The sequence below is a fragment of the Miscanthus floridulus genome, chromosome 14 (genome assembly GCF_019320115.1).
Source record: "Miscanthus floridulus cultivar M001 chromosome 14, ASM1932011v1, whole genome shotgun sequence".
Lineage (NCBI taxonomy): Eukaryota > Viridiplantae > Streptophyta > Magnoliopsida > Poales > Poaceae > Miscanthus > Miscanthus floridulus.
The window spans coordinates 91,442,644-91,455,250 of record NC_089593.1 but is presented as its reverse complement, the minus strand read 5'-3'; the positions used below and the strand labels follow the sequence as shown (position 1 = coordinate 91,455,250).

At 42.3% G+C, this 12,607-nt stretch overlaps 1 protein-coding gene and 1 pseudogene across 2 annotated transcripts; one reads left to right on the top strand and one right to left on the bottom strand.

Moving 5' to 3' along the window:
* Window positions 1–2,027: 2,027 nt before the first annotated feature.
* On the bottom strand, window positions 2,028–5,709 carry LOC136506139 (TATA-box-binding protein 2-like). Of its 2 annotated transcripts, XM_066501254.1 has the most exons (9): window positions 5,371–5,709; window positions 4,459–4,546; window positions 3,650–3,721; window positions 3,325–3,375; window positions 3,195–3,239; window positions 3,021–3,113; window positions 2,819–2,920; window positions 2,629–2,702; window positions 2,028–2,439 (listed from the first exon to the last, which is right to left on the bottom strand). In XM_066501254.1, coding segments are annotated over exons 1-9 (603 nt in total). In that variant the 5' UTR covers window positions 5,448–5,709; the 3' UTR covers window positions 2,028–2,438. The 2 variants fall into 2 exon arrangements, with proteins under 2 accessions (XP_066357351.1, XP_066357352.1); XM_066501255.1 differs by lacking the exon at window positions 2,819–2,920.
* Window positions 5,710–8,150: 2,441 nt separating this feature from the next.
* On the top strand, window positions 8,151–11,467 carry LOC136505845 (protein SINE1-like; annotated as a pseudogene).
* The last annotated feature ends 1,140 nt before the right edge of the window (window positions 11,468–12,607 follow it).

Here is a 12,607-nt window from a genome sequence, read left to right as displayed (position 1 = left end):
GCGACTAAAGAACTAAACAGGGCCTGATACGCCGGCTGAAGCTGTTTTATTGCGAGAGAAAAATACTATAAATTTTAGCTGATAAACCGGCTGATAAGTTCAAACGAAGAGACCTCAATGAAAATTAATTTTGGGTTTTCCGTGTTTCTTTTTCACATTTTATTTATTTTGCGTGCTTGCTTGCTTCATCCTAAAGTATGCTGCTGCTTCACTCCATTCATTCATGCTTTTTTTTTTGGGTCGGTTGCATATGCAATGCGTGGGAGCTTCGATGGATTGGTTTCTTTTTTTTCAAGTTTTGTTTTATTTATATATTGGAAAAGTTGCAAGTTTAGTAGGAGTATTTTTTTTTCTTATGACAATAGAAATAATGAAGATATTTGTACATATGCTAAAAGGGAAGTTTCTTAGAGGTGACGCACCGTGTCAAGACAACTGTTTGAACGTAAAAAATCCTGGGTGATTCATTATAGTATCACTACATCAATTGCATGGGACGAATAATTAGATAGAAAACACTAGATATTACTACCGATATACATCTATCAAATTGAATTAATGCAGCGAAAACATTTTCAATTTTTTTTTATTTTTTGCAAAGAGAAAATTGTTGTCAATATGGCAAAGCAGATGTACACATATCGAATTGAATTAATGGGAGGAAATATATATATATATATATCCCCCAACAAATCTGCCCCTTTTTCATTAACTTTTGTGCCGGGCCTATGGGTAATGGGTGGTGGATTTGAAACGGATACGGCGTGCCGGGCTGGCCGGTTGCTTTCAATTTTCGTACTGCTCTCCCTCGCACTCCCTTCGCTTGTGCAGTTGTGCTGTGTGCCCTGTGTGGCGTTTCTTTTTTTGATCTCACCTGTGTGGCTTTTCAGTTTCGTCAGGTCCTAGGCTGATGCCAAACGCAAGCTCAAAGCCAAACATGTGTGACGTGAGCTACCCTCCCATTGTACCCTTTTTATTACATCCTTCCCAAGAAAAGAAAAGAAATGTAACTACTGTACAAATCTGCCAATCTTCTTCTGTCCATCTTACTGGCCCCCATTTTCTATTTTCCTCGAAATTTCATCAGAGTGGAAATTTTACCACTGGTAGACAAATGCAAACTGACAATTTTTGTGTGGGGGAAAGAACATGGAAGCTTCTGCAGATTTTTACCGCGGGATATTGGGGCCCGAATGGAGAAACGCGTGAGGGTAAAAAAACGAGGGGAGAAGAAACTGATGCTCTCTGGTTCTGTGGTTCATGCTGCCATCATGACTTTTCGTGTGCTCAAAGCCATGTCGTTCGTCCTTGTTTTCTGGCTTTGCCAATTTGACCACATAGGTTGCTTTGCTAAAAAGTCAATCACTGAAAATACTATTCACCGATTTGTCGTAAGAGAATAACAACAGTTCGTTGAAACAGTACACCTCTAAAGACAAACTACTATGGCCTTGTTTAGATGCCATCTAAATTCTAAGTTTTTTCACTCTCTCCATCACATCAATTTTTAACCGCTTGCATGGAGTATTAAATGTAGGTAAAAAAAATAACTAATTACATAGTTTAGTTGGAAATCACGAGATGAATCTTTTGAGCCTAGTTGGTCCACGATTGGATAATATTTACCAAATAAGACGAAAATAGTACTATTCATCGGATTCACTTTTTTTTGCAAAATGAACGAGGCCTATAATAGTATGTCAGGTCAGGCTGGATGCACTTTATCCAGGCTTTCTACAGGAATGGTGCCCCAGACCCCAGTTGGAAAAGTGTGTGACGAAGCCAAGCAAACAAAAAAAAATGTCACATGATGTCCAAATTGATCCGACAGAGATTCTATGCTACCTGCAGCTGCAGAGTCGCATGAAGCTAATTTACTGTAGGAGAAAAATACGGTTCCATTGACTGATAAGTTCAAGCCACGTCTGTAAATGTTAAGTGAGCATTGCTGAATGAAAAAGTGTTGGATACATCGCCAAGGCAAAGGATTCCAGAAGAAGGGAACGAACAATGGCAGAACACTCTGATACAGCAGTTAGCAACAGTCCATCCATCAAAAACTCCGAATTTTTCAGTATCATCATAACATGTCAAGGAGTACATACACTACATTTGCCTTTTTCATCTACGGAGGAAACATTTAGAGAAGACTTTTGAAAAGCCAGGACCAAAACTTGCTTTTCAGTCTTATTGGCGTACCACTTCCACTGAGGCATTGCAAGCTACAATCGCTGCCCATGAATCTACTCGATCAAGCATGGTCCATCACAAATAATTGAGCTGTGTGGACATCGACAAGTGCACCGCACCAGGTCTCATGGGACTGATGGGCAGCATAGAGGCTCCTCCGAGGTCCAGATTATGTACACTTGGAGGTTGGAGCTGGCAGCCAGCAATAACATTTCCCATTCAGCACTCCTGCTTACTTCCAATAATTATCTGCATACAACAGGTGACAACTTTAAGATTTCTGAGAAAATATGATGTGATCACCCATACCCCATCTAGAAACAAGCATAAACAAAATGATAAAAAAAAGGTGACCACAACAACTAGGCACAATAGTTGAATAGCATTGCTGGACTTTTCTGAACTCATGCCCGTTAACATGTGCTAGATGCTACATACCATTGCTGGACTTTTCTGAACTCTGTGAGGACAGGATAAATATTTTCGAAGGCAGTGTACGTCTCATCTCTCACCTGGAAAGAGAGAAGCTTATTTATATATACTCTAATGCAATCAGAAGGAAAAAAAATACCTCAGATATACCCTAATAAATTCAGGATAGACAAAGGCACAGGAAATGGTTGCTAACCTTAGCTCCAGTCAGAACAATCTTGCCTGAAACAAAAATCAGCAGCACAATCTTTGGCTGCTTCATTCGATAGATCAAGCCAGGGAAGAGCTCTGGTTCGTACTGGAGAGTGAAAGCCAAGCAAAATATCAGGACACTGGCAGGAAAATTCAAGAAGATAGCTGAGAGAATTATGGCTAACAAGACAAGGAATGCAACTTACACTTGAGAAAGCACCATGAGAGTATGCAAGACCCTCAAGCCTGATCGGGAATTTGACATCACAAGACCCAACAATGTTCTGAATCTTGAAGTCCTGATAACACAGAAAGAAGAGAAGTTCAATGACATTTATCGAAGAATTAAAGCACACAAGTTTGAAGAATGGAATACATACCTTGAATTTTGCTGGAAAACCAAGCTTCTGGATGATGCGAGCATACTTCAAACAGCAAAACAGTTATTTGTTCAGACAACCCTTAGCAGACTAAGAATATTTAGATGACGAGAAAAGAACACAAAATTACCTTCCTAGCTGCAAGTTTAGATTGTTGTTCACTTTTTGCTCCAGTACAGACCTGATAATTCACAGCAGGTCAGTGCACAATTAGGGAAATGATGAATTCTCAGACAGAAGCTCATTAGGAATACAATCAAGCAAAAGGATAACTGAAAAGTAACCCTTAAGTACCTATGAGGTGTTCACACTAATTTTCAACAGCTATAACAACTAAACCATAAATAGCTACCCAATAATCTCATCTTCTTATGGTACAGAGTCAGAACCATACCTAATATAACTACTTAAAAAGAACATGCACAACATCACTGATACAGAGAAGTTAAACTTACCATTTTTCCCGACGCAAATATCAATGCTGTAGTCTTTGGTTCTCTTATCCGCATAATAACCGCAGCAAAACGCTGTTTTACAAAGAAAGAGTTATTAAAGCAAAGACAAAGTACAATGCTGGAACAAAATAAAGCATGAAAATGAAGTTGCATGATGTCAGAACTGAATGTGGCAATGAGATAAAACCCAGTACTTGATTTTCACTATACATGCTAGACATAGTTCGCATAATAATATGCATATGTATATCAAAACGTAGCATATTAGCTACACACATATGAATTATAAAACATATTCGTATAAATTGTAGGAACAGATGGAATTCTTATTTATCATAAGTTCATAACCGAATACTTATTGAAAAATGAGGGATAAAATTGTTTAGAGATGTGGTCTATATTTTCTTAGAAGTTCACAAGGCGATAAGCATGATTTTGACGATATAAATCATCATATAATTAAAACAAGGATCAACAACTATCATATGTGAAATGATATGGTTTTCATTCCAGACTATTCATCATCCACAGACATGAACCATGAATACAGCATAAGCATAAAGGAAAAGAAAAGCTTTAAATCAATGGTATTGTCCAGAGTACATGCTAATCGGACCACACTGGAAATACAACACTATGATCCATTCATTTATCGAAAATCAAAAACAGACAAGCAAACATGTACAAAATAGTTCTGGAGAAGTAGCACCAACGATTGCTGCATACAGACAGAACCTTGGCAGAATAGATAGCACTACGTGCAGAATAAAAAATGAAAACAAAAAAAAACATTGAAACAACAATCCCACCTTGGGGTTATATTCTGCATTACGTGCTTGAAGGGCAATTGCTTTCAGATCCAATTTACAGTCCAAATTGACCGTCGAGACAATATTCCTGTTACCAGACCAAACAGCATAAAGCAGAACATAGCAAGAACATCAACATCTCTGTGTTGAGTATGCAAAGAAACAACAGAGAACAGTATCACCCGAAAGCAACAAAAGTCAAAATTGCAACGGAGCAAGATGTCTGGCTAGTCAATGCATTTGCCATACACATGAACTTGGTTTAACAGCCTATACAAGCAGTGGAGATAAAGAGTGCTTAAGGAAGTATTAAGCTAATTACTTCTTCATTTTCGTATCAGCCTACCAGAGCCACGCAAATACAGGGAACTTAGCAAGCTTTCCGCTAACAACCTATCATTCGGTATTTGATGATTTGGTATCGTTTCCAAAGATGGGTAGCAGCAGCACAAATTTAAACAAGGTTTAACATTCAGACATACACATCCACCCTCTCTTCTAGTAACACTGTAAGATTCAGGAGGTCCAGCATACTACAGTAGCATCAATCTCAAATTTGTAACATTAAACCGAGCTCGATATTTCAAATATAAATCCAGCTCGATACTTCAAATCCGTGTGGCTTTAATTATCATGGTTAGATCATTTTCTTTTGCAGGGAACTATGGCAGGTCAAAGCAATAACGTCATGACCTCATGAGCTTTTCACCGCACATGAGGATTGGTTCTTGTGACCCCACCCTGGATCTAGCCCCAAATACCCCCAACAAGAGAACCAAACACACCCCAAGCCCAGTGGATTACGACTAGCTGAACCACAATCAATCGCTCGAAAGCAGCCAGATCTCAGCCGGCGTCGTCCAAGCCTCGCATCCCCAACACAACCAGAAATCGAATCACTGCTGTTCTTACTGGAGCGTGGGGACGATGCCGGAGGGGTGCTTGGACAGATCCACCGGCTGGCTCCCCTCCAACGCCGGCTCCGCCATCCACGGCCCGAATCCCCCACACCACCAGAGGAAATCCCCGATCTCCCTACGACAGCGGGACGAAAAAAGCTCAATCCAAGGTCGATTCGCGCGGGAAAGGAGGGGCCGTTACAGATCCTGCGGAAAGAATTTCGAAATCCGCGGTCTTTTATAGAGATCGGGGAGAGGAGGCGGAGGGATCCGGGAGGCTGGATGTGTGGGTTAGGGTTTCCGTCTCCGTCGGGGAGAGGAGGCGGGGGGTGGGTGGACGCGTGCGCGCATATATGCGGACGGGGAGTTGGCGGTGAGGACCGGGGCGAGGTATTTATAGACGCCGCGTGGTGACCTGCTGTCGCCGGTCGCGGGCGCGTGGGGGGAATGCTTGCGAGGGGTTATGTCACGTGGGCGGAAGTGGAGCTTAGTCGCTGATGGGTGGGGTAGGGTAATTGGTGGGTCCTGGGTGGCAGTGGAGGGGAGGGGGCGGGTGGTTTGGAGTTGAGCGGCGTGGTCCGGTTCGGGAAGTGTGGTGGTAGTATGCAAATTTGCGTGTGCGTCCTTGCAAGACGTGAAGTGCACATCTTTGACCTTCGAGCACGTCGCATTGCTAGCGGTGGAAATTCGAAAGTGAAAACCCAATCGATGCTGCTAGTATATTGGTTACTGTTTTTTCATCATCTTGGTGGTCAGAGCTTGGTTAAATTTGTTTGTCCTTGATTTTCAGTTTCTCATTAGTAGTAAGATCACATTTTTTATTTAGAGAGAGAAAGGATTGGTACTCTACCATTTTTTCTCTATGTGGGTGCTATCTCTTTTTTTTTTCCTACGGTATGTATAAGCGCTCGTTTGAATCGATTTAGATTCTTAAATAAAACCAGATAAAACAAAATCTCTATCACCTACTCGCGCTCCGAATGAGGGTGATAATGCACATGGTAAAGAATGAATACCCGGGTTCCCCAAGTCTCTAAATCCACAAGAAACCCGGTATTATTGATTGCTTTGTTACCTTGTTGATGGATAGATTTAGCATATTGTTATGAACAATATAACATTCTACCATCTATAATCGGTGATGTATAGACTTTTAAAATCTATATCTAGATTTCAGATTCCTACAATCTCTAAGCAATCCAAATCGCGCCTAAGATTTCTCAGGTTTGCAATGTGATGGTTAAAGCAAGATTTTTTTTTTGTTGACAGAAATGATTAAAGCAATATTCAGATGTTGACCCGTGAAACCACATAAACAAAGTACTTAAGTTTCATCCCTTTTATTGGAATCATCTTATTAAAAAAAAATCTGCCGGTAGCCCTTAACCTAGTCCCATATCTCTTAGGATGCGTGAACTCTTAGAATGCGTATATATTTTTTATATCTGAATTGTACATACTCTGCAGAGTAAGTTAAAGGACCATTGTTGAATTCCACTCATATTAAAAGTTACTTCCTCCACCTAGGAAAGAATATAATTAGCACAATACCAATTTAAGTTTGACTCACTAAAAATAAAAAATATTAATATTTATAATATCAAATAAGTTTCATTAGATTTGTCATGAAATATATTTCTATAATATGTCTATGTAGTGTCAAAAATGTTAATGGTTTTTACTTATATATTTAGTTCAATTTTAGGTACTTTAATAAATAATACGCCTATAGTCGTATTTTTTTTTAGACAGCGACAGTACCATGTATATAGAGAGAACATGTGATTCCCACTGCAAAAAAGATTAGGCTGATAGTTAATGAATCCATTGTCTCAAACACATTAACATCCATGCGTAACTCGAATTGGACCCGGAAATTTTTCAAGATTCGGCCTGTTGGAACCTGTCCAGGAGCCAGATTTGCAACTTTGATCCTATATATAGAACTAGAAAAAAGAAATTCTCCTTCGGAGTAAATATTTTTGGAAAGGAAGGGGGGGGGGGGGGGGGGGGGGGGGGGAGTGACTACTCATCACCCAGTTGATAATTGATACAATCATCATCCACTTTTTTAGCCAATCATAATTGAGCACGTCATCTGTAGAGTAGGGATAAGATGAGGGACCAGCCGCTCAGCTAGATCTCAAAGAAGCATCGCTCACCCCTCATGCCCGAACATGCCTCTGTTCCCGTTCAGCAGTCGCCATCTTCCCGTGCCGGGGCATGAACGCACAAGGCACCAGCTAGCCTTTTCATGCGGGCGGGGCGGCGCGGCGCGGGACGACATGAACAGCACACGCAAACTCGAGCGGCGGGAGTCGAGGTCGGCCCGCCAGTCAGGCTGAGATCTCACGTCCGCAGACTAAAAACAGAAATATCCACGTGGCCCATTTGAATTATCTGCAGACTGAAAAACAGAAGACGAAGATGACCACAGACTGAAAATTGAACGTGACATACAAATACAAATGGGCCACAACAACGGATGTAATTGAGACCATGATACAGAAACGGCAACCAAATAACAGCGGATGAAAACAGAAATATCCATCGTTGTTAGAAATTCCGAAAGGAAATGCTAAAAAAAAAACTGACCGTATCGGGCCTCGCGCCTCTCCACGTTGGGCCGAAACAGAAAGGGCCCAAACTCCAAAGCGAAAACATCTAGACGACCCCTCGAATCGAAAAACTCAAACTGCCGCTCCCTCCCCCTCCGACCGCCGCCTCTTCTTCCGCCGAACCCGCCCCCACCCACCAACCCCCGGAGCCGGAGCGTCCAGTGCAGCGGCAGCGGCGACCCATCTCCTCGCCACAACTACTCCTCGCTCGCCGGCCATCGACGTGCCTCTCCTCATCCTCTGCCGCTTCGCCGGCCTCGGGGATCCACCGGGATTCGTCGGTAAGGAACAAAATAACCCTAACCACCTCTGCTCTGCCGGATGTTGTTCCCCAAAGCGTGGGGATTGGTCTGCGGGATCTTCGAACCGCAACCCGAACGTTTTATCTCTCTCGAGTCTCGATCACTTAGACTAGGGGAGATCTGGGGCAGGTGCGCTCTGCTTGCTTCGTGTTGGTGCGCAAATGGAATCCGCGGCGCCCACGGTTCTTGGCTTCTTGTTTGGCTCGATTGGTCTTTTTTTTTTCTTATTCGTTAGCGCGCAAGATGAATGATGATTGGTCCTGGTTTGGTTGGCGTGTCAGTGGATTTCATTTTCATGGCGCGGGTGCCGTTTACTTTGACTTCTTGGGAGGGTTCGAATGAGGTTTTGTGGATTAGCCATGCTCCAGCCTCCAGGGGCGGTGTTCTTCCGATGACGTTTGGCAAGCATTAATTTATTGTACCGTTTCTCTGAGTGATGGACCGAAATCTTTGCTTTTTGAAAAAAAAAAAAGTATCATATCGCTTTTTACTTAATTATCACTCTGGCTCTGAACCTCTGAATGAATGCCTAAAGTCACTGCCATGGTCTCTGTAACAGTCACTACTTGGTCACCCTCTTTTTTCTTTTTCTTTTTTAAAATATTGTCAGTATGTGTTATTCTTCTTGTTATAGAACATCGAAGAAGCATACTTTGTTTATATTGTTAGTGGGCAGCAAATCTGAACAAGTTTTATGTCTTCATTTTGGTATGCTTTAACTGAAGAAACCATATGTGCTGATCGATTTATTCGCTCCCCAAAACTATATGCTGTGTTTACCTTTATTAACAGCCTGTATTTTGTTTCTTTAATGAATCCAGTGTATGCAATGGCTACAAGTCTTGGAATGGACGGATATGCAGAACTGGAGGTATCTACGATGGATCCCACTGACAAGAAGCCTGCCTTCAGAGGCTTGAAGCTGTACGTGAAAGAACTGGATTCAAAGACACTTCCTCCATTTCTTGCCCGTTTGTGTGCTCCCGACAAGCCTTCCTCATACTCTGAGCAGGAGATCCTATGCATTTTCGAGACTGCAGCAGAAGTTCATGGCTGCACAATTGTACTGCACATTGGACAGATTGTCTCAGCAGTTGTTAGGATCATGGCATCGGATTCAAGGCCCTTGCATAGTGCTGGTTGCTCCAAGGTGGTTTGCACATTATCCCGCTACTGCATTGATCCTCTGGGCACAGAAGAAGAGAAATCTGAGATCATGAGCTCCCTTTGTCGTCCCCTATCAGATGGCTTGATGAATACTAACAAGAGCATCTCTTCTGGTTCGGCTCTTTGTATTGCTGCTCTTGTGCAGTCCAACAATTGGCAATTTGCATCTAATGAGTTGGTCAATGATGTCTGCTTGAAAGTGTCGGGGGCTTTAGAGGAGGCTCATTGCCAGACTGTTGTCCACGTTGGCTTGGTGGTTGCTCTGTTAAAACACAATCCTTTGACACTGGAACCTTATGGACGATCATTGATAACGTCAGGGTTGCAGATATTGGACCATAGCACTAAGGCAAACAATTCTCAGATGATTATGTCATCAATTCAGATGATACATTCGATCATGAGAAGCTTGAATGTGAGGATTATATCTTCTGAGATCAGTAGCATTATCCATGCTTTGGAGCACTGCAAAGATGGCTTTGTTCCGTATATCTGCACTGCAGCTTTTCAGGCAACCGAGACTGCTAAGTTACTTGGGAGGCAGGAGGAACGTGGAGCCTGCAAAAATGTCAGTCCTTTGGGAAGCTGTAGTGGTGGAAACAGCAGGAAGGGGTCAAATTCTCCAATTGATGATGTGGATATCAGAGACTGGATCTCCTCGTGAGTTACAATCTGTCCGTTGTTTTAGTGACTTCAATTCTCAGCCGCCAGTTGGACAATGCACTGGTATTCTTGGAACTACACGTGCAAGGCGGCGACTTTGGAGTTACGGAACTGACTTTTCACATGGGATGTCCAACGATGAGCTTTTCCACACTTCGGCACGTGATTATCATGAAAATCTGGGTATCATAGCACAATCTGATTCTGCTGATCTCGTTAAATCAAGTAGGAGGCGCTCCGATGTGTTGGCAAGAATTGGTGATCCATGTCCTACTTGTTTAACACCCCGAGCTACTAATCAGGTATATGTGGCATATCATCATGTCAATTGAGCAGTTTTAGTACGATTGACATACTTATTATATTAAGGTCATGATGCATGAGTTACTATTTGCTGCCCTTTGGAAATTGTAATATTATTTCTGTTTACATTGTTCCTTGAATGATACCAGAAACAATCACTTTGACTTTTGGTGCAGAAGGAACTGGTATCTTTTACATTTTCCTTTTCTGGTCAGTTTTTTTTTTTAAATACTGTCTTCCTATTCTTCGAGTGGTGTACTGGTGTATGTGTATCCGTGTATGGTAATTTTATAGGCATGCTGAATGTTTCTGTGCAGTGACTCATTCTTCAGAACTTTGCAGAATGAAGTTTTACGATACTGCACCATTTGTAGATTAAAGTGAATTCTTCACACTTTTCTTTTTGAACTCAGGCGTGCAGGCGGCAAGCTTTGTCAACTCCAAGGAAGCCGCTCCAGTCTTTGACCTATTGCAGTGATTCAGAAAGAGACGGCCATCGCCCACCTCCAAGATCAGTTTCAAGGTTGATGCAGCGCCCAGACCATCTTTTGTTTCAAAAGAATTTTCAATGCGAGGAAAGGAAAGGCTACTGCAACTCGACTCAACAGAGGAACCAATTGCGTACACAGACCAAGGACTTGCTGACCGAAGATCTGAAGTTCACCACCAGCAGCAGGTGTTCTGATAGTGCACGGGCTCCTCCATGTGAAGAACGCCAATGTGATGTTGCTACTGAACATCAGAAGGTGACTGGGATGGAGAAAAGAGAAACAAAATGTCGTCGAAGCAATCGGTTAACTCTATTTATCTGTGCCATGGTCTTCGCTGTGTTGTTGTTAGCTTTGTGGAAGCAGCAGGACCCCAGTAACGAGCTGTACTTCGTACCTACTTAGCATATGTCTGTGACTGTGTAAGCTTGTCCCTTTGTAAGAAAAAAAGGTTCTTTTTGTTTCGGTGCCATTGTAATTGTGCATCAAGCCATCAGAGTTTAGGAGCGGGTGTGATGTTGACTGTCTGACAGATGTGTTAGTATATATGGAATGGTGTAAATTGGTCCTTTTGATACAAACGAGTTAGCTGTTGGAAAGCAATGGAAACTGTCAAACTGGTTGGATTTCTGGCGGTCTATGCTTGTCTGTGTTTCTGAATGCGTTTTGAAACGGCGTGATTGCTGGACGTTCACTTTCACTGCGAAAGCTAGCTAGCATGCATGATGATGGCAGAACCTTCAGTTATGTTTATTTTATCATCTGACTGTAATCAGAATGCATTTGTCATGGGATTGCAGCCACACAAGGTCTGATCCTGTCGGGCTCTGTGATTCTGTCTACAAGAGTTCATAGAGTCCCCATCGGAATTTTTGTCACTTTGCAAGTCCAGGCGTGGCTTGCAGCCATGGATAACCTTGGCTTATAAGTCATAATTTTTCAGCCAATGAATGGTATTTTTCTTTCACAACAAATCAGCCAACAGTACTTTCAGCCATGGCTTATCAGCCAAGCGAAGCCATGGCTGAAAGTACTGTTGGCTGATTTGTTGTGAGAGAAAAATACCGTTCGTTGGCTGAAAACATCTTTGTTACTGTCTAGGTGCGGCTTGCAGCAATGGACAACAGCTATGTGGGCCTACGACTATGCCACTCCGTTGATGTGAGATTACGAGGTACATTTTTCTGTAGAATACCTGCTGGGTGATCGTAGCTGATGCCGACAGATGGTTTTTATTGTTGTACACAAATAGTCAGGCATGTATCTGGACAGTCGAGGGAGATCTTGGTTGATTGTCTTGGTGAAACAAACCTCATAGAGGTCTTTGTTTCTGTAAATGAAAATTGAATAGGAAAACGGAGGCCTCTGTCAGTGGAAAACATATGCAAATTCATCAATAGGCTCCTACACGCCGTTGCCACGGCATCGTGGAGTTTGTCGTCGACACGACGGCGTCGTCCAATCCACGCAAGCTAACTACAGATTGTTTATAAATCCAGTCATTCAGATGATGCATGCTTGTCTGTGTGTTCTGAATGTGTTTTGAAAGGACACGATTGCTGGACGTTCACTTTCGTTGTGAAAGAGCTAGCTAGCACGCATGAAGCATGATGGTCGCACAATCTTCAGTTATGTTTTATTTTACCATCTGATCTGACTGCTAATCTGTCCAGTCTGTACTTTTCTCTGGCCGGTTTGAAGCAATCAGC